Raw genomic sequence first — 25,407 nt, 5'->3', positions numbered from 1 at the left:
TCTCAACATGCTGACGTCGAAAAATTGTCCCTAATGTTTAGACAACTAGTTTAAAAGATCTCTACTTTTACTTTCGTTTTGTACTTGATTATAATGATGCTTACTAGTCTATAAATAAAATATCAAAATATCAAAAATTGAAACAAAGCATGGGTCTCTTTTGCAAAATGTTTGATTATTAGAATATAAACAAAACAAAAACACTCTTTTCGTCCGCGAAAACAGTTTTCTAAAACTAAACTTTGCTTCAATTCCGTGTAAATGATATTAATATACAATCTCTTTGTATCTATTTGTTTTGTATTTGGTTATTATCACATCAATGATACCTTGTTTAATGTTAATCAATTTCATCCGATCTTTCTTGGTTATAGTTTCGCTAAAACATGCATGAATAAAAAGCAAGCTGTTTTAATAACATACGGCATATTTGCGTATCTAAGCATATGTAGAAATTGTTTGAAAATTGTGAGATTGACTACAGTACTAATGATAATGCTTGTGATTTGGTATTGCTAATGACTGGCTAAAACTTTGAACAAGTTATCCCTTTTTTAGGAGGTACTCTGAATTATTTTTGCTCCTTTTAGATGTCAAACGGAAAACTGGCAGGCACTATCTGACCATTTACATTCATTTGAACAGTGCTTATCTATGTTTTAACGCCAATACAAGATAGAAAAACGAATTTCTATATTATCCAATGCGACACTGAAAACGGAAATATTTTTTCATGCGTAATACAAAAACCTACTTAATGATGATAAATATATTTCTTTTTTATTAATTAAGGAACATACAATCGCAAAAACATTAAAACAAGCATAAAATATGGTCGTGTATGTACAATTATGCAATACAGACTCAATATATATATTCATGGATTTCATTGTTTAGTTTTATAAACAAACGGTATGTATTATCAACCGAGAAATACTGAACAGTTTCAAATCACATGAAGAATGTGTGAGCCATAGATAGCAGAAGAACCACAAACGACATCCGAAGGGATACCCCAGCCCCAGTGTACTCCACACAAGGTCTTGGTGATGTACATGTGCATGGTTCGACCTCCTCCAGGGCGAGTTCGACACTACACGAATGATAGCGGGCCATTTCATTAACACCGACATAAATACCAAGGACACGATCGACATACTTTCCAACTCTCCCCTGAAAGCAAGGATTTTTTCTCTCTTCCTTCAAGTAAGTTTTGCACTCCTTACGGCAGAAGGAAGTGTCACATCGTCGTGAAAGCTGCAAATATAAAACGTATTTTGAATAGAGGGGTTTCAGTTCCTCTGACATGTTGTATATATATATATATATATAAAATATATCTACAACATTTACATATATATATATATATATATATATATATATATATATAAACATGTTCTATTCCCTACATATACCAATCCTTTATCGGTTTTACCTTTCTTGTTTCTACATTGATAAAGTTTAACAAAGTTAATTAAATACCTTACACTAATGTAAAAAAGAAATATAATAACCATACCTCTCCGAATAGCTCTGTAAAATAAGTTTGATTTCTCATGAAAGATTCGACTTGACATCCATCGATCATATCCGTGTCATGATGAAGAGAACAAAGAGGTAAACCCATGGAAGTGGTACACTGACGGGACCGAATTGCTTCCTTCGGATAGTAAAACAAAAATCCAAAACACATTTCCTGTGAAGTTGCTTCACCGCTGAAAATTGTCGTGTCTTTATGTAATGAGGTGAAGGAACATGTGGTCCTGATCACATCGCCCGGATTGATTACTATTGGAGGCGAAAACCTGTATAGAACAGTGTTAATAATAAGGAATTACTGAAGACACACAATCAACACATTCCAAAGCTGTTACATACGTCATGAGAATTCCCCAAAATTACAAAATGAAAAACTCACGTGTGCACTTCAGGGTTGTCATAGCTGAAGTGAGGATCATGCATAATGACCTGTTCAGCACCACCAACAGGGGTATACAGCGTGGCCATTTCTCTACCTGTGAAACAAACGCTCGGTTACATTCAGAATACCTGCTGACGTCAGGATATCAAACAATAAACAAGACAAAATCCAGTATAAATTATTGCTGATCTTTACTTATCTTTATCTAACTTTGTCCTTGTGATCAATTTGAACCAAAATTGAAAATGTTATGTTCTTAATGTAATGTGTGATGTAGTGTACACATTCGCCGTTTCTTTGAAAGAGACACGGTTTAATCAAACCCCCGGTACGCTTTCAGTCACATTTAACCTGTGTAATTGTGGAAATGAAAAGTGAAGAGAAAGTTTAAAAATGAGAACTCAAAAATTATTAAAGTGAGACTAAGATATTACGAGTGAAAAAACTACAAGCTGATTTTTGAAAACGTCATTTCTGTACACATATTTGAAGATATCAACTTACCCATGTAATGCATGTGATTAAGTCCGGCCACGACGTTAACAGACCCATTCATGATTCGATTTGAACACGTGGAAGAGCAGTGCGATTCTACGATATAACGATTTTCGCCTGGTGGGATATGGAAGAAGTTTTCTCCTGTCATCAGATTTCCAAGATTGTGAGGCCGTAATATTGGCGTGTAGAACAAAGTCATTCCAGAACTGTCTGTGTAATCAGCTTTCTTCATTGGGTTATTCCAGTGCATCTGCAAAGTAAGGAGAATGTGGAACTCTGCGACAAACCAGTTTGAAATAACACTCTAGCTTATTTGTCTCCGATTGTTTTGTCTGTCATTCTTATTTTAATATCGATAGGTATTGCAATTTTCATTGTTCTTCGGGGAACTGAATGGCATACTGTCAAAATAAGAGTTGTTAAAATCCATATTTTGGTAAAAATGACCTACATTGCAACTTACAGAATCAAACGCACGAGTTCTATTCTGAAATATTTGTTACAGGGCTGTGGCTAATGGAGTCAGCATGATTAACAATGGTTCAGATATTGTATTACCGACAATATTTCTCCAAAATCATTCATCAAAACATGACTTAGGTATTATATAAGATTCGTCAAAACATGACTTAGGTACTATATAGGATTCGTCAAAACATGACGTAGACAATTCATCAAAATTTAAGTGCAAAATTTCCAGTTTACCTAATATTGTTAATTTTAGAATGAAAACGTGCAGTATATATGCTTGTAACAAAGTCTACTTTGTAAATGAAAAACTAAACAGTATTATATTATTTCGTACTTCCATTTCACTTGTAAACGAGCTGTATTCGATTTAACTTCAATCATGTACCAGACTCTCAGGACAAAAATAGGAAAAGAGATAAAGATTTAATGTTACAAAGAAACCGGACTCTCAGGACAACATGTTACAAAGAAACCAGACTCTCAGGACAACAAACAGGATGAAAAAAGATAAAGATTTAATGCGATACTGATTTGCTACCCAGTATGCTACATAATCACGTTTATTTAAAAGCCAATTAGTAACGTCCTATTTTATGGGAGTAGGGGTTATTAGTTCGACTCTCCCGTGACCTTCGTGGCTATAAGAAAAAAAAGAAATCTGGGTGCTTAAAGGATGAAACAATTCCTCCTTGCGATATTTCAGCAAGATTCAATTGAAGAAATGCACGAACAAAAATAATAAGACAGAAATGAAATAAAACTGCACATCTCACTTTGAGGCCAATTCATTCTTCGTAACGGTATTTAAACTGTACTCGCATGTTTCTATGCATGTAATTACATGCATTGAAGCATACCTGTAGCCACTGGGCCCTAACGTGAATCCGGTTTCTACGTATGTAATTACATGCATTGAAGCATATCTGTAGCCACTGGGCCCAAACGTGAATCCGGTTTCTACGTATGTAATTACATGCATTGAAGCATATCTGTAGCCACTGGGCCCAAACGTGAATCCGGTTTCTACGTATGTAATTACCTGCATTGAAGCATATCTGTAGCCACTGGGCCCAAACGTGAATCCGGTTTCTACGTATGTAATTACCTGCATTGAAGCATATCTGTAGCCACTGGGCCCAAACGTGAATCCGGTTTCTACGTATGTAATTACCTGCATTGAAGCATATCTGTAGCCACTGGGCCCAAACGTGAATCCGGTTTCTACGTATGTAATTACCTGCATTGAAGCATATCTGTAGCCACTGGGCCCAAACGTGAATCCGGTTTCTACGTATGTAATTACCTGCATTGAAGCATATCTGTAGCCACTGGGCCCAAACGTGAATCCGGTTTCTACGTATGTAATTACCTGCATTGAAGCATATCTGTAGCCACTGGGCCCAAACGTGAATCCGGTTTTGACGTATGTAATTACCTGCATTGAAGCATATCTGTAGCCACTGGGCCCAAACGTGAATCCGGTTTCTACGTATGTAATTACCTGCATTGAAGCATATCTGTAGCCACTGGGCCCAAACGTGAATCCGGTTTCGACGTATGTAATTACCTGCATTGAAGCATATCTGTAGCCATTGGGCCCTATCCTGAATCCGGCATTTTCGTTATGACAAAAACCGGGAATGCCGACACTCCATAGAGCAATGATTTCCTGACAGCGTACTTCTCCTGCCATCCCGCATGGGTAGGGGGTGTTCAAATCATTAACCAAATCAGAACGTTCAACTACAAAGAGAAGAGGGTCAAAAACAGGATACTTCCATGTACTGAACAGACCAGGGACGCAGCAATATTGTGGAGAATGTTCAGTGGCTACACATTTGTAGATGACAGAATATTGATATTTAAACACAATACTGTGTTATATTAATATAAGATAATGTTCTGTTAATAACTGATATTATTTTCATTGGTTGAAATAATATTTTTGAAAACTAGTAACAACTATACCAAACCATTAGTCAACTCAATATTTTTTTTGGATATTCGTTCATTCTTTGTCGTAGCCTAACGAACATACGAACCAATTAAACATACATAATCGTCCACACATCGCTCACGCTATGAGATAACACCTGATTAATATGTTTTAAATTATACACTTTAAAACTTACAAACATAGAATACTTTACAGGAACATCCACAGTAAATTGATTAGTGGATCGTGCACTAGACATATATTACCGTCGAGAGGAATTGTAAGAATGAACAGTTGGTCCGTGCTGTATGTGAATATATACATACACGAACACCACCGCACGCACCCATACACACACCCTTCCCACATACACCTTTCACCACACACACCCATCCACACACATACACCACAGCACGCACCCATACACACACCCTTCCCACACACACCCTTCCCACACACACATACACCACAGCACGCATCCATACACACACCCTTCCCACACACACCTTTCACCACACACACCCTTCCCACATACATACACCACAGCACGCACCCAGACACACACCCTTCCCACACACATCTATACACACACACGTACACCATCGCAAGCACCCATACACACACCCTTCCCACACACACCCTTCCCACACACACATACACCACAGCACGCATCCATACACACACCCTTCCCACACACACCTTTCACCACACACACCCTTCCCACATACATACACCACAGCACGCACCCAGACACACACCCTTCCCACACACACACATACAAACATAACACTGACAAAAAATAAGTAATTGAATGCCAAAAAGTACAAATATCCTTAAATAGTATGATGAGATAGGAGCAATCTACAGCCAGAGACATATTAAAATATTTAACATCATAAACACAAATACCAACCTTCCTTCGGACATCCGTAGATTAGAATATGATGCATGACGTATTCGTTGTCAATTAAGCCTCTATCAGCTATCACGTGATAGTCCCTGTCAGACGGTAAGGCAAAATTCATGCACATGTAAGTTGTCTCGTCGGCAGGAACAGCCGTTGATGGAAATCTAACGGCAAAGTCCATCACGTCTGCAATATATATGTAACGTCTTCTTTTGTTATTTTAATTTTTTCACATAGTTATCTAGCATTTCTTAAAATTTATCTATATTTAATTATCATATCATTTGTACATTTGTGTCAACAGTGCATGTGTCGAATACACGAGTGTTTCACGTATTCTCGGAAATTAGAGCGCGCAATAAGTAACCACGATTGTTACTGGAATACGGTATTTGATTATTGTATATATTTCTATCAATTTATTGCCTTGAAGATAACATATTCACAAATGGGTACAGAACAGGTCAATTCATTGTCGGAATAACGCTTTGATTGTGGTGTGTCAACATGTATATTTGGTCTTTCTTCCACAGTCGTTAGTTATTTTACTGTGGTAATGGGTATCATTACACTGTTAACAAGGTAGTTATGTAATGGATGTTACTACACTGTTAAGGTAGTTATGTAATGGGTGTTATTACACTGTTAACAAGGTAGTTATGTAATGGGTGTTATTACACTGATAACAGGGTAGTTATGTTATGGGTATCATTACACTGATAACAGGGTAGTTATGTAATGGGTGTTATTACACTGTTAACAGGGTAGTTATGTTATAGGTATTATTACACTGATAACAGGGTAGTTATGTTATAGGTGTTATTACACTGATAACAGGGTAGTTATGTTATGGGTATCATTACACTGTTAACAAGGTAGTTATGTAATGGGTGTTATTACACTGATAACAGGGTAGTTATGTTATGGGTATTATTACACTGATAACAGGGTAGTTATGTAATGGGTGTTATTACACTGTTAACAGGGTAGTTATGTAATGGGTGTTATTACACTGATAACAGGGTAGTTATGTTATGGGTATCATTACACTGTTAACAGGGTAGTTATGTTATGGGTATTATTACACTGATAACAGGGTGGTTATGTAATGGGTGTTATTACACTGATAACAGGGTGGTTATGTAATGGGTGTTATTACACTGATAACAGGGTGGTTATGTAATGGGTGTTATTACACTGATAACAAGGTAGTTATGTTATGGGTGTTATTACACTGATAACAGGGTGGTTATGTAATGGGTGTTATTACACTGATAACAGGGTGGTTATGTAATGGGTGTTATTACACTGATAACAAGGTAGTTATGTAATGGGTGTTATTACACTGATAACAGGGTGGTTATGTAATGGGTGTTATAACACTGATAACAGGGTGGTTATGTAATGGGTGTTATTACACTGATAACAGGGTGGTTATGTAATGGGTGTTATTACACTGATAACAAGGTAGTTATGTAATGGGTGTTATTACACTGATAACAGGGTAGTTATGTTATGGGTGTTATTACACTGATAACAGGGTGGTTATGTAATGGGTGTTATTACACTGATAACAGGGTGGTTATGTAATGGGTGTTATTACACTGATAACAAGGTAGTTATGTAATGGGTGTTATTACACTGATAACAGGGTGGTTATGTAATGGGTGTTATTACACTGATAACAGGGTGGTTATGTAATGGGTGTTATTACACTGATAACAGGGTGGTTATGTAATGGGTGTTATTACACTGATAACAGGGTGGTTATGTAATGGGTGTTATTACACTGATAACAGGGTGGTTATGTAATGGGTGTTATTACACTGTTAACAGGGTGGTTATGTAATGGGTGTTATAACACTGATAACAGGGTGGTTATGTAATGGGTGTTATTACACTGATAACAGGGAAGTCATGTCTGTTTAAATATAAATGATACAACTGGGTAGTCTACAAGTCATTCGATGAGGCGCTTTATGTATACCGTTTTAAGTTGTATCTGATGTATAAAGTTTCTACATATATCCGCTGAATGACTTGGGAAATATGGAAATGTCGCTTTGATATTGGTTATAAATAAAACGCCATTTTTAATCCTTACCTGGACTGTTGATAGGGTCACACTGAAAGTCTTGTGTCTGACAAGTATGGAACGTATTTGCCAGCAAACACACTGGATCACTCCAAGGCTCACACAAACCTGTAATAAAAATATACCAACACCATCACAACATTGTCTGTCACACCATCACAACATAGTCCGTTACAACATCACAACATAGTCTGTCACAACATCACAACATAGTCTGTCACAACATCACAAGTCTGTCACAACATCACAACATTGTCTGTCACAACATCACAAGTCTGTCACAACATCACCACATTGTCTGTCACAACATCACAACATTGTCTGTCACAACATCACAACATCACAACATCCCCACATTGTCTGTCACAACATCACAACATAGTCTGTCACAACATCAAAACATTGTCTGTCACAACATCACAACATTGTCTGTCTCACAAGTCACAACATCACCACATTGTCTGTCACAACATCACAACATTGTCTGTCACAACATCACAACATTGTCTGTCACAACATCACAACATTGTCCGTCACAACATCACAAGTCTGTCACAACATCACAACATTGTCTGTCACAACATCACAACATTGTCTGTCACAACATCACAAGTCTGTCACAACATCACAACATTGTCACAACATCACAACATTGTCTGTCACAACATCACAACATTGTCTGTCACAACATCACAACATTGTCTGTCACAACATCACAACATTGTCTGTCACAACATCACAACATTGTCCGTCACAACATCACAAGTCTGTCACAACATCACAACATTGTCTGTCACAACATCACAACATTGTCTGTCACAACATCACAACATTGTCTGTCACAACATCACAACATTGTCTGTCACAACATCACAACATTGTCTGTCACAACATCACAACATTGTCTGTCACAACATCACAACATTGTCTGTCACAACATCACAACATTGTCTGTCACAACATCACAACATTGTCTGTCACAACATCACAACATTGTCTGTCACAACATCACAACATTGTCTGTCACAACATCACAACATTGTCCGTCACAACATGACAAGTCTGTCACACCATCACCACATTGTCTGTCACAACATCACAACATTGTCTGTCACAACATCACAACATTGTCTGTTACAACATCACCACATTGTCTGTCACAACATCACAACATTGTCTGTCACAACATCACAATATTGTCTGTCACAACATCACAACATAGTCCGTCACAACATCACAAGTCTGTCACAACATCACAACATTGTCTGTCACAACATCACATCACAACATCACAACATCTGTCACAACATCACAAACATTGTCCAACATCACAACATTCTGTCACAACATGTCACAACATCACAACATTGTCTGTCACAACATCACAACATTGTCTGTCACAACATCACATCACAACATTGTCTGTACAACATCACAACATTGTCTGTCACAACATCACAACATTGTCTGTCACAACATCACAACATTGTCTGTCACAACATCACAACATTGTCTGTCACAACATCACAACATCACAACATTGTCTGTCATTGTCTGTCACAACATCATCACAACATCACAACATTGTCTGTCACAACATCACAACATTGTCTGTCACAACATCACAACATCACAACATTGTCTGTCACCACATCACAACATTGTCTGTCACAACATCACAAGTCTGTCACAACATCACAACATTGTCTGTCACAACATCACAACATTGTCTGTCACAACATCACAACATCACAACATGTCTGTCAACATCACATCTGTCACAACATCACAACATTGTCTGTCTGTCTGTCACAACATCACAACATTGTCTGTCACAACATCACAACATTGTCTGTCACAACATCACAACATTGTCTGTCACAACATCACAACATTGTCTGTCACAACATCACAACATTGTCTGTCACAACATCACAACATTGTCTGTCACAACATCACAACATTGTCTGTCACAACATCACAACATTGTCTGTCACAACATCACAACATCTGTCTGTCACAACATCACAACATTGTCTGTCACAACATCACAACATTGTCTGTCACAACATCACAACATTGTCTGTCACAACATCACAACATTGTCTGTCACAACATCACAACATTGTCTGTCACAACATGTCTCACAACATCTGTCACAACATCACAACATTGTCTGTCACAACATCACAACATTGTCTGTCACAACATCACAACATCACAAGTCTGTCACAACATCACCACATTGTCTGTCACAACATCACAACATTGTCTGTCACAACATCACCACATTGTCTGTCACAACATCACAACATTGTCTGTAACTACATCACAATATTGTCCGTCACAACATCACAAGTCAGTCACAACATCCCCACATTGTCTGTCACAACATCACAACATAGTCTGTCACAACATCAAAACATTGTCTGTCACAACATCACAACATTGTCTGTCACAACATCACAACATTGTCTGTCACAACATCACAACATGTCTGTCACAACATCACAACATTGTCTGTCATCAACATCACAACATTGTCAGTCTGTCACAACATCACATTGTCTGTCACAACATCACAACATTGTCTGTCACAACATCACAACATTGTCCGTCACAACATCACAAGTCTGTCACAACATCACAACATTGTCTGTCACAACATCAAAACATTGTCTGTCACAACATCACAAGTCTGTCACACCATCACCACATTGTCTGTCACAACATCACAACATAGTCTGTAACAACATCACAACATAGTCTGTCACAACATCACAACATTGTCTGTCACAACATCACAACATTGTCTGTCACAACATCACAACATTGTCTGTCACAACATCACAACATTGTCTGTCACAACATCACAACATTGTCCGTCACAACATCACAAGTCTGTCACAACATCAAAACATTGTCTGTCACAACATCACAAGTCTGTCACACCATCACCACTTTGTCTGTCACAACATCACAACATAGTCTGTCACAACATCACAACATTGTCTGTCACAACATCACAACATTGTCTGTCACAACATCACAACATTGTCTGTCACAACATCACAACATTGTCTGTCACAACATCACAACATTGTCTGTCACAACATCACAAGTCTGTCACAACATCACCACATTGTCTGTCACAACATCACAACATTGTCTGTCACAACATCACCACATTGTCTGTCACAACATCACAACATAGTCTGTAACAACATCACAACATTGTCTGTCACTACATAACAGCAGTCTGTCACAACATCACAACATTGTCTGTCAAAACATCACAAGTCTGTCACACCATCATAACATTGTCTGTCACAACATCACAACATAGTCTGTAACAACATCACAACATTGTCTGTCACAACATCACAACGTAGTCTGTAACAACATCACGACATTGTCTGTCACAACATTACAGCAGTCTGTCACAACATCACAACATAGTCTGTCACAACATCACAACATTGTCTGTAATTACATCACAACATTGTCCGTCACAACATGACAAGTCTGTCACACCATCACCACATTGTCTGTCACAACATCACAACATTGTCTGTCACAACATTGTCCGTCACAACAGTCTGACACAGCATCACAACATAGTCTGACACAACATCACAACATTGTCTGTCACAACATCACAACAGTCTGTCACAACATCACAACATTGTCTATCACAACATAGTCCGTCACAACATCACAACATTGTCTGTAACTACATCACAACATTGTCCGTCACAACATGACAAGTCTGTCACAACATCACCACATTGTATGTAACAACATCACCACATTGTCTGTCACAACATAACACCATAGTCTGTCACAACATCACAACATTGTCTGTCACAACATCACAACATAGTCTGTAACAACATCACAACATTGTCTATCACAACATAGTCCGTCACAACATCACAACAGTCTGTCACAACATCACAACATTGTCTGTCACAACATCACCACGTTGTCTGTCACAACATCACAACAGTCTGTCACAACATCACAACAGTCCGTCACAACATCACAACATTGTCTGTCACAACATCACAACATAGTCTGCCACAACATCACAACAGTCTGTCACAACATCACAACAGTCTGTCACAACATCACAAGTCTGTCACAACATCACAACATAGTCTGTCACAACATCACAACATAGTCCGTCATAACATCACAACATAGTCTGTCACAACATCACAACAGTCTGTCACAGCATCACAACGGTCTGTCACAGCATCACAACGGTCTGTCACAACCTGACGATGTAGTCTGTCACAACATCTGGGTTTTAATACTGCACAAATTTTAATATTATGATGGTTTCAACTTTCGACGATTTTCCCCCAAAATCAGACAGTAAATAGGAATCATTCACCTAGATTTTGAGGCCGACTGCAGTTTTCTTTTTTTTCTTTGTTTTTAATAATTCATTAGAGGCGTTGTGAAATAACATCCATTACAACAGTCACACTCCTTACTACGTTTTCTCTGTGTTATTGTAACTTTCATCCTCATACATAATTTCAAATAACCACTCACGTGCACTTTGTAAATCCGACATTCTTGATATTTAACTTTTCTTCGTATCAATTTACTGACATCCCTCGACGATTTCTTGTCATAGATGTTATACACGCAGGAATCCTATACAACCTACCTGGATGTCCAGTTGGCGGACCAGACGGGGTTGTTCCCGGGGTCCACGAACAGTCGGGATCGCCAAGCTCTGCTCCATTACTGGCTCCATCGCCATCCGAGTCCTTTTCACACAATGTCCGGTTCCACACCTGGTTTTGACGGATTGAAAAATTAAGAAAAACATGTTCAACAATATGTTGTAGTTATAGAAGATATTATATCTACATTTGGTTATACATGACATGTTCTTTGCTAATGAGATAGTACAAATGACACAATAGTGATTACGAACTCTTAATACCAATAAATTTAAATGAAGGCAGAAAAATACAATAAAGTTAGAGAAAGACAGAGAAATACAATACAGTTAGAGAAAGACAGAGAAATACAATACAGTTAGAGAAAGACAGAGAAATACAGAGAAATACAATACAGTTAGAGAAAGACAGAGAAATACAATACAGTTAGAGAAAGACAGAGAAATACAGAGAAATACAGAGAAATACAATACAGTTAGAGTAAGACAGAGAAATACAATACAGTTAGAGAAATACAATACAGTTAGAGAAAGACAGAGAAATACAATACAGTTAGAGAAAGACAGAGAAATACAATACAGTTAGAGAAAGACAGAGAAATACAGAGAAATACAATACAGTTAGAGAAAGACAGAGAAATACAATACAGTTAGAGAAAGACAGAGAAATACAGAGAAATACAATACAGTTAGAGAAAGACAGAGAAATACAATACAGTACAGAAAGAAGACAGAGAAATACAGAGAAATACAATACAGTTAGAGAAAGACAGAGAAATACAATACAGTTAGAGAAAGACAGAGAAATACAGAGAAATACAATACAGTTAGAGAAAGACAGAGAAATACAATACAGTTAGAGAAAGACAGAGAAATACAGAGAAATACAATACAGTTAGAAATACAATACAGTTAGAGAAAGACAGAGAAATACAATACAGTTAGAGAAAGACAGAGAAATACAGAGAAATACAATACAGTTAGAGAAAGACAGAGAAATACAATACAGTTAGAGAAAGACAGAGAAATACAATACAGTTAGAGAAAGACAGAGAAATACAGAGAAATACAATACAGTTAGAGAAAGACAGAGAAATACAATACAGTTAGAGAAATACAATACAGTTAGAGAAAGACAGAGAAAGACAGAGAAATACAATACAGTTAGAGAAAGACAGAGAAGAAAGACAGAGAAATACAATACAGTTAGAGAAAGACAGAGAAATACAATACAGTTAGAGAAAGACAGAGAAATACAATACAGTTAGAGAAAGACAGAGAAATACAATACAGTTAGAGAAAGACAGAGAAAGACAGAGAAATACAATACAGTTAGAGAAAGACAGAGAAATACAGAGAAATACAATACAGTTAGAGAAAGACAGAGAAATACAATACAGTTAGAGAAAGACAGAGAAATACAATACAGTTAGAGAAAGACAGAGAAATACAATACAGTTAGAGAAAGACAGAGAAATACAATACAGTTAGAGAAAGACAGAGAAATACAATACAGTTAGAGAAAGACAGAGAAATACAATACAGTTACAGAGAAATACAATACAGTTAGAGAAAGACAGAGAAATACAGAGAAATACAATACAGTTAGAGAAAGACAGAGAAATACAATACAGTTAGAGAAAGACAGAGAAATACAGAGAAATACAATACAGTTAGAGAAAGACAGAGAAATACAATACAGTTAGAGAAATACAATACAGTTAGAGAAAGACAGAGAAAGACAGAGAAATACAATACAGTTAGAGAAAGACAGAGAAAGACAGAGAAATACAATACAGTTAGAGAAAGACAGAGAAATACAGAGAAATACAATACAGTTAGAGAAAGACAGAGAAATACAGAGAAAGGAAGAGCAAAAACAATAGATCTAATTGTATCATACAGCTGTTTCTCCCTTCAAGGGCATTGGTGATACGGTCCTTATTTTCAAAGACTTAAAAACGATTGTGTTAAACTCAAATTGATTAAAAAGTATATAAAAATTACCTAGATCGAAAGATGTACTAATTTATTCCATAAGTTTCGTAATTTTCATATTATATAACCTGTAGTGAACACCTTCAATTGTGTACAACCCTCTCTCACATAGAACTTGAATAGTATTTTTATTGCGTTTATGGTCGAATGAACACGAAAGGACACAGATGTATAAGGCAATGAAATTGTTTACATTGAGACATATATACACAACCATCTTTGCTTAAATCTGAAAAAGGAAATACAATCTGGAGATACAGAAAGTCTGGCAGTTGTATCACACGTGTGAATGTAGTTTGCTATGTCATCGTGAAAAAGAACCAGCTTTTGCTATATCTAAGACGTACATGTACTTGTTAAAGAAAATGTATATTCAAGAAACATACTGGCCACATTCAGCAGGACTCATTATACATGAACATGTATGTTCAGTAACGTTTCATTAAATGAGAGATTTCCCAATACACGCCGATTTCAAGTCTGTCATTTTAATATTTAAATGTTGCCTTGTAGGATTATTTCTATGGACATTGCTGAGTATTATTCTACCGCTAATCAATCATTAACAATTAATCAGTAACGCAAGATTGCTGCGAACAGCTAAAATACACGTTATATTGTATATATTTCTATCAATTTATTGCCTTGAAGATAACATATTCACAAATGGGTACAGAACAGGTCAATTCATAGTCGGAATAACGCTTTGATTGTGGTGTGTCAACATGTATATTTGGTATTTCTTCCACAGTCGTTAGTTATTTTACTGTGGTAATGGGTATCATTACACTGTTAACAAGGTAGTTATGTAATGGATGTTACTACACTGTTAAGGTAGTTATGTAATGGGTGTTATTACACTGATAACAGGGTAGTTATGTAATGGGTATCATTACACTGTTAACAGGGTAGTTATGTAATGGGTATTATCACACTGTTAACAGGGTCGTTATGTTATGGATGTTATTACACTGATAACAGGGTAGTTATGTTATAGGTGTTATTACACTGATAACAGGGTGGCTATGTAATGGATGTAACTACACTGATAACAGGGTGGTTATGTAATGGATGTTACTACACTGTTAAGGTAGTTATGTAATGGGTATTATTACACTGTTAACAGGGTAGTTATGTAATGGGTATCATTACACTGTTAACAGGGTAGTTATGTAATGGGTATTATCACACTGTTAACAGGGTAGTTATGTAATGGGTATTATTACACTGATAACAGGGTAGTTATGTAATGGGTTTTATTACACTGTTAACAAGGTAGTTATGTAATGGGCATTATTACACTGTTAACAGGGTCGTTATGTTATGGATGTTATTACACTGATAACAGGGTAGTTATGTTGTGGGTATAATAACATTGTTTTGTGTTTTAAAGAATTAGTATACCGTACGGTTCAATTCAGTTTCATAGATTCGCCATCTGCCTCTTCCTAAAAACCGATAGATATACACGTCTTCTTATCCAATACTAATCATGCCCTTATTGACCTTAGGTCAATTATATAAACCAACATTACTAGGAAAGCATCAGCATCATACAACCTATGTAATAGATACAGATACATGAACAAAATATAGTTTAACAAGAAAGAAATAAACTAAAAAATCTTGAAAACAAAAATAACATAATAAAACACTGATATATATATAAATACCTTGCCATTGTTGTTAAAGTCGACGCCAAAAGGATTTCTAAGTCCGGAACCGCCCATAGCCTGATGGCCAACCCCCGCCCACAGTGTCGCTTGATCACAAGGGTCACGGACAGCATTTCCATTCGGAATAAGTGACTGAAAGGACGAGTAACCCACGACACACCAAGGAGCAAGAATTGTCAACACGAGCAAAGTCTGCAAAGCCTTCATCATTTCCAGATATCCGACAGGAAGTGGCTGAAAATTTCATTTTCGAAGTTGTATTACATATTGTATATTATTAAATTACATTGGCTATAGACTTAGTAGTATCCAAGATCAGATATTTTCAACCGTATGTAAATAACTTTGGATCTATTTCACTCTATAGTTTATTATTCTGTAACATCACTATGACGTCACGTAATAAAAACAACAGGAACCTTCAGCTCATTGTTACAACAGATGTAGGTGAAATGACGAAATCATTGTTACAACGCATGTAGGTGTAATGACGAAAGCATTGTTACAACAGATGTAGGTGTAGCATTGTTACAACAGATGCCGGTGTAGCATTGTTACAACAGATGTAGGTGTAGCATTGTTACAACAGATGCCGGTGTAGCATTGTTACAACAGATGTAGGTGTCATGACTAAAGCTTTGTTACAACAGATGTAGGTGAAATGACGAAAGCATTGTTACAACAGATGTAGGTGAAATGACGAAAGCATTGTTACAACACATGTAGGTGTAGCATTGTTACAACAGATGTAGGTGTAGCATTGTTACAACAGATGTGGGTGTAATGACGAAAGCATTGTTACAACAGATGTAGGTGTAGCATTGTTACAACAGATGTAGGTGTAGCATTGTTACTACAGATGTAGGTGTAATGACGAAAGCATTGTTACAACAGATGTGGGTGTAGCATTGTTACTACAGATGTGGGTGTAGCATTGTTACAACAGATGTGGGTGTAGCATTGTTACTACAGATGTAGGTGTAGCATTGTTACAACAGATGTAGGTGTAGCATTGTTACAACAGATGTAGGTGAAATGACGAAAGCATTGTTACAACACATGTAGGTGTAGCATTGTTACAACAGATGTAGGTGTAGCATTGTTACAACAGATGTGGGTGTAGCATTGTTACAACAGATGTAGGTGTAGCATTGTTACAACAGATGTAGGTGTAATGACAAAAGCATTGTTACAACAGATGTAGGTATAGAATTGTTACTACAGATGTAGGTGTAATGACGAAAGCATTGTTACAACAGATGTGGGTGTAGCATTGTTACTACAGATGTAGGTGTAGCATTGTTACTACAGATGTAGGTGTAATGACGAAAGCATTGTTACAACAGATGTAGGTGTAGCATTGTTACAACAGATGCCGGTGTAGCATTGTTACAACAGATGTAGGTGTAGCATTGTTACAACAGATGTGGGTGTAGCATTGTTACAACAGATGTAGGTGTAGCATTGTTACAACAGATGTAGGTGTAATGACAAAGCATTGTTACTACAGATGTGGGTGTAGCATTGTTACAACAGATGTGGGTGTAGCATTGTTACAACAGATGTGGGTGTAGCATTGTTACTACAGATGTAGGTGTAGCATTGTTACTACAGATGTAGGTGTAATGACGAAAGCATTGTTACAACAGATGTGGGTGTAGCATTGTTACTACAGATGTGGGTGTAGCATTGTTACAACAGATGTGGGTGTAGCATTGTTACAACAGATGTAGGTGTAGCATTGTTACAACAGATGTAGGTGTAATGACAAAAGCATTGTTACAACAGATGTAGGTATAGAATTGTTACTACAGATGTAGGTGTAATGACGAAAGCATTGTTACAACAGATGTGGGTGTAGCATTGTTACAACAGATGTAGGTGTAGCATTGTACAACAGATGTAGGTGTAGCATTGTTACAACAGATGTGGGTGTAGCATTGTTACAACAGATGTAGGTGTAGCATTGTTACAACAGATGTAGGTGAAATGACGAAAGCATTGTTACAACAGATGTAGGTGTAGCATTGTTACAACAGATGTAGGTGTAGCATTGTTACAACAGATGTGGGTGTAGCATTGTTACAACAGATGTAGGTGTAGCATTGTTACAACAGATGTAGGTGTAATGACATTGTTACAACAGATGTAGGTGTAGCATTGTTACACAGATGTAGGTGTAATGACAAAGCATTGTTACAACAGATGTGTGTAGCATTGTTACATTGTTACAGATGTAGGTGTGTAAAGCATTGTTACAACAGATGTGGGTTAGCATTGTTACTAGATGTGGGTGTAGCATTGTTACTACAGATGTGGGTGTAGCATTGTTACAACAGATGTGGGTGTAGCATTGTTACTACAGATGTGGGTGTAGCATTGTTACTACAGATGTGGGTGTAGCATTGTTACAACAGATGTGGGTGTAGCTTTGTTACTACAGATGTGGGTGTAGCATTGTTACAACAGATGTAGGTGTAGCATTGTTACTACAGATGTAGGTGTAATGACGAAAGCATTGTTACAACAGATGTAGGTGTAGCATTGTTACTACAGATGTAGGTGTAGCATTGTTACAACAGATGTAGGTGTAGCATTGTTACAACAGATGTAGGTGTAGCTTTGTTACTACAGATGTGGGTGTAGCATTGTTACAACAGATGTGGGTGTAGCATTGTTACTACAGATGTGGGTGTAGCATTGTTACAACAGATGTGGGTGTAGCATTGTTACTACAGATGTGGGTGTAGCATTGTTACAACAGATGTGGGTGTAGCATTGTTACTACAGATGTGGGTGTAGTATTGTTACTACAGATGTAGGTGTAGCATTGTTACTACAGATGTAGGTGTAATGACGAAAGCATTGTTACAACAGATGTGGGTGTAGCATTGTTACTACAGATGTGGGTGTAGCATTGTTACAACAGATGTGGGTGTAGCATTGTTACTGATGTAGGTGTAGCATTGTTACAAGATGTAGGTGTAGCATTGATGATGTAGGTGTAGCATTGTTACAACAGATGTGGGTGTAGCATTGTTACTACAGATGTAGGTGTAGCATTGTTACAACAGATGTAGGTGTAGACAAAAGCATTGTTACAACAGATGTAGGTATAGCATTGTTACTACAGATGTAGGTGTAATGCATTGTTACAACAGATGTGGGTGTAGCTTGTTACACTGTTACTCACAGATGTGGGTTAGTAGCATTGTTGTGCTCGGACACCACAGATGTAAAGTATGGTGTAGCATTGTTACTACAGATGTGAATCCAGAATAGGCGGAGATGACTGCGGGAAGATATTTTGTAATCATATGCTTGAGCTCAGGACAAACAACTCTGGGAAGATACTCACTAGACCTTGAAATTGAATGTAGAATAATAGTATTCTGGTATAAGTTGATTACCTCTAATAAGTTATCAAGTACTACCTATAAGTTAGTGTATACGTTACAAGGTACTGGAACTATGGGTCACAAATGTTAAAAATATTCTATTCCAAACTGGCTTTAATCATGTCTGGTACTTTCAATCTACATGCTCCTTTTCTAAAGACGAAATTAAAGGTACTGGTGGAAAATAGACGGAAAGATCAATTTTTACGGAAATGACAAAAGACAAAATTTGAACAAGAAATTAATTAATTAATAAAGCTTAAAGATAGGGAAATTATGTATAAGTTTCTTTCTTCAAATCCAAAACGAATCAATAAATCATATAGACAGAAATACATACCCAAATATTACTTTACTTTCGGGTCAAATCAAAATGCAAAGTTTGTTGGATACATTCAATGTAGAAATCTTCACAAAAATTTGTAGATTTATAGAAAAGCTTGAAAAAGTATTGAGTTAATATTTGGCTGTACTCCTTCTCTGCATAATTACGCAGTTATGTAACTTATCACTAATTATATAAAATGTTGTAATTATGTATTATTGTCACGCGCCATGTCTCATGTTAACTATACAATGTGTGTTAGAGCGATTGAATAAAACATTGTATCTTCCTACACTCATACATGTAGGTGTGTATCGAACAAATATCGCTTATAGATCACGGGAGTAACGTTTGGGCTGAGCCACGAAATGAACGGGAGTGTTTACAATAGGTTTTAGATATCTCTAGGGATAAATAGCGGGTACATGTATTGAGACGATCAAAACACATGATCAACAGATATATAAAACATGTTTTACACTTTTAGGAAATGTTGTTTCAATCAAAGAGCAAGTTACGATGTCAATTAAGCGTGCCACATGAGGCGTTTGCAAATGTCATCACTTTGAACTAATGACAAAAGAAGTGAAAATCACATACCGTTCTCAACGAAGCGCAGTCCTTACGAAGAACACCCTTGCGGTACTCACACCAATTGTGGTCAGCCTTTTATCATCGCCGTGTATGATAACCGTTTGGTATTGTGAAATAAAGCTATTTTAAGTACAATGTTACCCACAATGCTAAGCTGTGCAGTCAACCGTGACAGATTCCTGTGTTTAGAAAAAAACTTCTTTAATCTCTTTTGTAACACTATAGCGAATACATTCAAGATAACTAGCCGTGCTGTTCATAAACCATTTTTCTCTAAAAGTACAAAACTGGTATTTTCGAAGTAAAAAATATTAGAAAGCTAAATAATTCTCACATATTCCGTGGTGTACGTCCCACACTACAACGATCGATCTTCAGAGATACAGACTACGGTATAGCGGTTAGGGTCACGAGGCTTACATTGTACATGCAAGTTCCACTAATGCATCGGTTAAGAGGTGTCGTTGATGTTCAATACCAAATATAATACGGGGAACTTTATTGTGTTGTTTATTTCTTCTCGCTTTTCAATGAGGATGTGCTACATATTCCGATGTAGAACTTCGTGAATTGGAGTCAATTTTCAACAATGAAACGGGAATGACAGATGAACTCACAACATAGGCTTGATCAAGTTTATTGGAAAGTTTTACAGTCGTCAATATTATAAGTAATTCTGCTCTGTAGAACTTAACTTGTCTTACCAATATAATACAATACACTATTTTTTTTATTTGCGTGCCACATATCATAGTCCAAATTGAGTAATAAAACATCGGTTATGATTACAGACATAGAAATGATGTAGATGAGACACTGTTATCAAAGTACGATTTTAAACAGATTAAAGTTTTAATATTACCGTATTAAGAACGTAAACCCGAACGTCGGTATCGAGGCATTAAAATCTGTATTAGCTAATAAAAATTGAATATCCGGCATTTGAAATTAACAAAGAAAAAAAATGAAAAGAAAATTCAGATGAATTGAAGAAAGTCTCATTCGGTAGAGCAGATGTCTTCACTACACAGCTTATATCATTACCAGATGTGACACTGTCTTGAGTATTAGATAAAGGGCAGACTAAGGGTCTTACCTGGTACTAGTACCATCTCTTACTGCCTGTCAATCTAAATGTAACTGTATTGTGCAATAGGAAACGTTTACTTTTAAATGAGTTAGGAAAGAGAACTAAGAATGATTTTATGTATTATACCACTCATTGGCCTTGAAATCGTCAATCAATCAATATCAACACATATTAGAAATTTCCGGATTTTATACATTTAAATGTAAGTAACAACGTACGCACAGAAAACATTACAGTTTACTGGAGTTTATCTGGGTAGTATTCACACCTTTTCCCTAAACGCGTTCAGTGATCTCCGTGTCTCCGTGATCCAACGTGATATGTCGACATTACGCTCGGAACCTTTACAATCCAACGTGATATGTCGACATTACGCTTGGAACCTTTACAATCCAACGTGACATGTCGACATTACGCTCGGAACCTTTACAATCCAACGTGACATGTCGACATTACGCTCGGAACCTTTACAATCCAACGTGACATGTCGACATTACGCTCGGAACCTTTACAATCCAACGTGATATGTCGACATTACGCTCGGAACCTTTACAATCCAACGTGATATGACGACATTACGCTCGGAACCTTTAAAATCCAACGTGATATGACGACATTACGCTCAGAACCTTTACAATCCAACGTGACATGTCGACATTACGCTCGGAACCTTTACAATCCAACGTGATATGACGACATTACGCTCGGAACCTTTAAAATCCAACGTGATATGTCGACATTACGCTCGGAACCTTTAAAATCCAACGTGATATGTCGACATTACACTCGGAACCTTTACAATCCAGCGTGATATGTCGACATTACGCTCAGAACCTTTACAATCCAACGTGACATGTCGACATTACGCTCAGAACCTTTACAATCCAACGTGACATGTCGACATTACGCTCGGAACCTTTACAATCCAACGTGATATGACGACATTACGCTCGGAACCTTTAAAATCCAACGTGATATGTCGACATTACGCTCGGAACCTTTAAAATCCAACGTGATATGTCGACATTACACTCGGAACCTTTAAAATCCAACGTGATATGTCGACATTACGCTCCAAACCTTTACAATCCAACGTGATATGTCGACATTACGCTTGGAACCTTTACAATCCAACGTGATATGTCGACATTACGCTCAGGACCTGTACAATCCGGATTTTTTTTTGTGTTTTACGTCGAACTTTTACAACCTGGACATATTTTGTTTTACGTGAATAATCTTTTCATCTTGAAAATTTGTGTTTTGAGAGCTCTTTAAAAACAATATCATTAAAAACATACAATTGTGTCGTTACGAAATCGTGTATTTGAACGAGGTTGGCATCAACATTACTCACCAAGTTGTCTGTCGCGTGATAACGTTCCTTTGTCAGGACCGATTTATATTCTGCTAAAGCTGGGACATAAACCGGTTTTGTGTGTACGATGTCAGTATGTGGGACAGGTTTTTACCCAGTATCGAGACATGATCTGCGCAAATTATACTTTATATAACATGGGAACTTGTCACGGTCCGCTATCCATATATATGTATTATAGTGAAAAATTTTTGTTTTCAAATTTGTTTTTTTTTTGCAGCAGCAGCAGCGGTAGATTTTGACAACACATAACATTACCTTTTAAAGAAATTTTCTATCTTTCCAATAAACATTTTGATCAACAAGTATTAACCAAGTATTGACATGACGAATTCATGTATATAGTTTCATAATACAAAGGTCAAGAATGTGAGAAGGTCTAGTTAGTTCCGAGATAATGATATTTATCTTATATGCATACTTTTGACTCAACGGCGATCGCCTTGTATGGGTAGCCTACATCTGTGACGTCACAAGTTTAACGCCGTCAAAACAGTCCTGCAGAAATATACAGGGAACTTCCCTCGTGCGTTCGATCTGCGAGCTTTTAATCTACTGATGTTTTATATTCCGTTGATACTTACTTCTGTTTGTTATATACAATTTCAATTATGATTTTGTTCCATTTTGAGAAGACAAACGAAGTACAGTATGCGAATGTCTGAACACTCGTTCGGATGTTATCTAGATTAAATCCGTTTTCATAATTCGTGAATCTGGTAACTGTAAATATTATATTTTTTCGTAACCTTTTGAACTCTAGAAATGATGATGAATCCTTATGTATCATGTATTTTAATCTGTAGTTATAAAAGTATGTAGTATTTGTGACAGAAGATATCTTGGACTAGAGGTGTTATAGGATGTCATTATGTTATTTCTATGCTTCACTCAATCCAGCGATTTTAGGAAGATAACGCTTGTTAACTGTACCAACCAAATTTAGGAATTTTACAGAGGGAGAGCTGTCCGTTAAAGTATAAAAAAGATAAGCAAGGTGTCAATGATCTATCTGACCAGGCTTATGCAGTTTATTCATCGATACTCTCCTTCAAATTCGTCCTTATACATTTCCTTGTGATCATGACTGAGCAAATTCTTGTAAAATGAAACTTCGAGAGAAACCTAACCTACACCGATTCACAAACAAACTTCAAGTCCAGGCCCCACTTGTATAAAACATCTCAACTTGAGATTTCCTCAAGTCGAGATTTTCCTCAGCTGATATCTCCTCAAAAACGGCTTGTATAAAATTTTCTCAAGGAACAGGAGGAAGTCATCGGCTTGGATGTCCTGAAATTCCTTGAGGAATTTTCATACAAGATATTTTCAAGGAGATATTAGCTGAGGAAAATCTCGACTTGAGGAAATCTCAAGTTGAGATGTTTTATACAAGTGGGGCCAGGTTACCCTTCTTACTCACCCTTTGACATGTCTTTGATCTGATACCTCGGGCACAGGTATAAATGTATATATTAGGCCTCACGCCGTGACAGCACCTAACAGCACGTGACACAAGAGAGAGTGGTGTTATTTACATATGAAGGGTGTGAACCGAGATGGCTTATGGTTTTAGCACTTAAGTTCTAAGACTTAAGTAAACAACAAATTTAAATAATAACTTCATTACATCGCATGTATGTGGAGAAAAATGCAACCTCAGGATTGATTTCTATTTTCAAGAAACCATATTGATTGATTGATTGATTGATTGATTGATTGATTGATTGATTGATATTGATTGATTGCCAGGTTTTCCGTCTTCGCGACTCCTTCCGTGTCCGAGTGAGAAAACTATAATAAAAAATTGTTTGTGAAAGTTCGTCATATAATTTAGCGTTTCATTCACGGGTACTGAATATAAAAGCTACACGCTTCTTTACCTCTCATGACTGCTCAGTGCTACAGGCTTCGTTACCATTGAGTCATCGTGTACGGCAAACTCCTCATCACTGCTCAGTGCTACAGGCTTCGTTACCATTGAGTCATCGTGTACGGCAAACTCCTCATCACTGCTCAGTGCTACAGGCTTCGTTACCATTGAGTCATCGTGTACGGCAAACTCCTCATCACTGCTCAGTGCTACAGGCTTCGTTACCATTGAGTCATCGTGTACGGCAAACTCCTCATCAGTGCTCAGTGCTACACGCTTCTTTACCATTGAGTCATCTGAAGGGTTTCATTGATTTAACTCAGTAATAAATCTAAATAATACTTGTGGTAATCCTTTGTGAAAACGTTTTTAACTATTTTTTCCGAGAGTCGTCTACTTTCGATAATAAATTTCACTACTTTGTTGCTCCCAATTCGGATACGATTTTGTTCGATAATCATCATCGTATCGTAGGCCTTTATTAAAAACATATAAGTTAGCAGTCCTTCACGAAGTCTAGTTACAGGTTTTGATTTGAATAGCAATAA

General features: G+C 37.0%; 1 protein-coding gene across 1 annotated transcript; it reads right to left on the bottom strand.

Annotated features, from left to right (window-relative positions):
- Positions 1-934: 934 nt before the first annotated feature.
- Positions 935-25,147, bottom strand: LOC132559404 (uncharacterized). Its single transcript, XM_060224016.1, has 11 exons — positions 24,905-25,147; positions 20,525-20,590; positions 16,199-16,435; positions 12,510-12,639; positions 7,838-7,936; positions 5,740-5,919; positions 4,458-4,633; positions 2,426-2,669; positions 1,919-2,015; positions 1,520-1,805; positions 935-1,257 (listed from the first exon to the last, which is right to left on the bottom strand). The coding sequence occupies exons 1-11, from the start codon at positions 25,145-25,147 to the stop codon at positions 952-954; spliced, it is 2,064 nt and encodes a 687-aa protein (XP_060079999.1). The 3' UTR covers positions 935-951.
- Between the last annotated feature and the right edge of the window lie 260 nt (positions 25,148-25,407).

Source organism: Ylistrum balloti, unplaced genomic scaffold (genome assembly GCF_031769215.1).
Source record: "Ylistrum balloti isolate Yb309-2 unplaced genomic scaffold, AGI_CSIRO_Ybal_v1 Utg370906, whole genome shotgun sequence".
NCBI lineage: Eukaryota > Metazoa > Mollusca > Bivalvia > Pectinida > Pectinidae > Ylistrum > Ylistrum balloti.
Note: the sequence above shows the minus strand (reverse complement) of the source record. Positions and strands in the feature narration are given on the sequence as shown.